At 46.3% G+C, this 2637-nt stretch overlaps 1 protein-coding gene across 1 annotated transcript; it reads right to left on the bottom strand.

Annotated features, from left to right (window-relative positions):
* Positions 1-1810: 1810 nt before the first annotated feature.
* LOC120859258 (RNA polymerase II subunit A C-terminal domain phosphatase SSU72-like) lies at positions 1811-2408 on the bottom strand (the record flags this gene model as incomplete). The annotated part of the gene is made up of 1 exon (XM_040235427.1): positions 1811-2408. A coding segment is annotated over one exon (598 nt), but the record flags the coding sequence as incomplete, so codon positions are not given.
* Between the last annotated feature and the right edge of the window lie 229 nt (positions 2409-2637).

The raw sequence follows: 2637 nt of genomic DNA on the forward strand, positions 1-2637 counted from the left end.
AGTCCTGTTCCTTCAAAATGGTGCAAGAGAAACATTCACTTAGCACATCACAGATTTTATGTCCCTGTGCCTCCAACAGTTAGAGTGATTGTCATATTCATAGTCCTACCTTAGAAAACACACTTGGTCTTCTCAAAGTGTGAATCTCAGACCCAGGGGATTAACATCAACCTGGAATGTGTGAGAAAGGCAACTTTGGATCCCAGACCACCAAATCAGAAACTCTGGGAGTGGAAACCAGAGGTCTGTCATGTACAAAGCCCTTCAAATGATTGTGATGTACACCATGACTTGAGAGCAACTGCCTCAAAGCAGGAGTTTCTGAGCCTTGACAGGAACTTGGAAGTCCCTGGGAATTTGTACAAAGAATGGCTTCAAGAACACAAAGGAAGCGGAACATTTGTAAAAGTCTTACAAACACCAGGCATAAATGGAAAAGTAGTCACAACTTAAATATAGTGTGAAATTTTATTACAGTCAGTGACCCAGACTTGAAGGGATCCTATAAGTCATGAAGAACGAGATCTTGGGTGTGAAGTGAATAGAGCAAATGGAAATGGATCAGGGCCTTATGGGCCTTCCCCGCCAGGTCCTCAGTCAGCCTTTGTCTGTGAGAACAACTTTAGTCAAAAAAAAACCTTAGGAACTTCCCTGGTAGTTCAGTGGTTAAGAGTCTCTCTGCCTGTGCAGGGGGCACAGGTTTGATCCCTGGTCCAGGAAGATTCAACATGCCACAGGACAATATAACCCATTGGCCACAACTACTAAGCTGGCCCACTGCAACTGCTGAAGCCTGCCCACCTAGAGCTGGTGCCTCAAACCAAGAGAAACCTGCACACTGCAATGAAGAAAATCCACACAGAGCATGGAAGACCCACACATTCAAAAATAAAAGAAGAAGCTTAATCACAGAAGTGAGAAAAGGCAGAAACAAAGGAAAACAGTCTAACAAAACTAAATAATAGTTTAGTCACTAAGGATAGTTAAGTATCTTTAGTTCTCCCTTAAGTGCTGTAGATAATATTTTGAGACATATCCTGTGAGCTATCTTGTAGAAACTGAAATACCTGCCCCGTGGGTTAACTACACAATGACTAGGCATTTGCCATGACATTTGCTGTTTTTGTTGTTTAGTCGCTAAGTCGCTAAGACTCTTTTGCGACTTTGTGGACAGTAGCTGCCAGGCTTCTCTGTCCATGAGGTTTTTCAGGCAAGAGAATGAACCTATGTCTCTTGCATTGCAGGCAGATTCTTTACCACTGAGCCACCCGACTGGCCCCGTCCATGATATAAGCTTCCACAATTTTGAAATTGCTCATAAGGAAAGAGGAACAAACCAACCATAGAACTGAAGATTAACTGGACTTAAAAAATCAAGATGACGCAGATCAAATCAGCTCATGACCAATATCAAGATGACTATCATAGCTGTTTCTGCATGTAGCCCCCTCCCTCTGTCTATAAAAATGCTTGCCCACTGATTGTCAGAGGGGCAGAGTCAGTCTTTGGAGAGGAGTCTGTCCTTCTCCCTGAACTACCACTCCCCTGCCCTCTCCACCTGATTGCCAGGATGCAAAATAAACTTTCCTTTCCACTAAACTTGCCTCTTTATTGGCTTTTGAGCAGTGAGAAGCCAGAACCCACTTTCAGTTGGAAAACTCTAATCAAAATCAGAGGGGAGTACTATGTTTCGAAAGGATTTAGGAAATACTTTAAGCCAACCTTGAAGACTAGCGCACAAATTGGTGCCATATAATGTGACCAAGGTAAAGGAAGGAGGCCGAGAGTCAGCCATGGTTTTCTCTCTTCTTCAGTAGAAGCAGACCGTGTGCAGAAAGCTCCTTCCTGTTTTCCTCTCCACTGCCAGGAGCAGCTCAGCCAGACTGCCTTCCATGTCTTCTGCCCGCTGGAGGCGTTCGCAGAGCTCACAGATGATCAGAGACCCAAGCGTGGCGTCCTCCGTGTTGTCGTCCATGTCCACGTTGATCACGTGCACAGGCTGGCAGGTCTCCTGCTCCCGGACCCACAGCTCTTCTATCACCCGGTCATACACGCTCTCCTCGCAGGTGAAGATGACATCAAAGCGATCTCTGCACTCTTGAAATCTTTCCGGGCGAGGCTTGATTCTCTCGTTTCTTCCCAAGATGTGCAAGATGCCGTTGCTGGTATAGTGTTCTCGGTCTATGCGCACAAGGTCCTTGCGCATCTGTTCACACGTGGTGGAGAAATCATAAACCACAGGGAGGTTGCGCGCAGTTCCTGGGAGCCTGACTCGGGATCCAGCTCCAAAAGACCTGACACTGAAACCTTTCTTCCTGAGAATGCTGTGGGCCTCCATGCTCCTGTTCATGTTGCTCATGCAGACCACAGCCACCTTGAGGGGGGGACAAGGACATGGCGGGGGCCACCTGGGACTCCAAGCAGATAGGTGGAATTCAGAGGCTGAGGGGACTCTGAAACTTGGGAGAGGAGGGCCTGGGCCCAGCTCTTCCAGAGTATTCGTGTCAAAAACAGAGAACGTTTTTATAGGGAGGCACTAGCCCTAGATGAGTGGAGATCTCTTCATTGGTGATTGGGTTAAATCTTGAGTGACTGGGGTTTTGTTTTCTTTCTCTGGTATAAAGTTTATTGAATTAT

Source organism: Oryx dammah, unplaced genomic scaffold (assembly GCF_014754425.2).
Source record: "Oryx dammah isolate SB20612 unplaced genomic scaffold, SCBI_Odam_1.1 HiC_scaffold_361, whole genome shotgun sequence".
NCBI classification, from domain to species: domain Eukaryota; kingdom Metazoa; phylum Chordata; class Mammalia; order Artiodactyla; family Bovidae; genus Oryx; species Oryx dammah.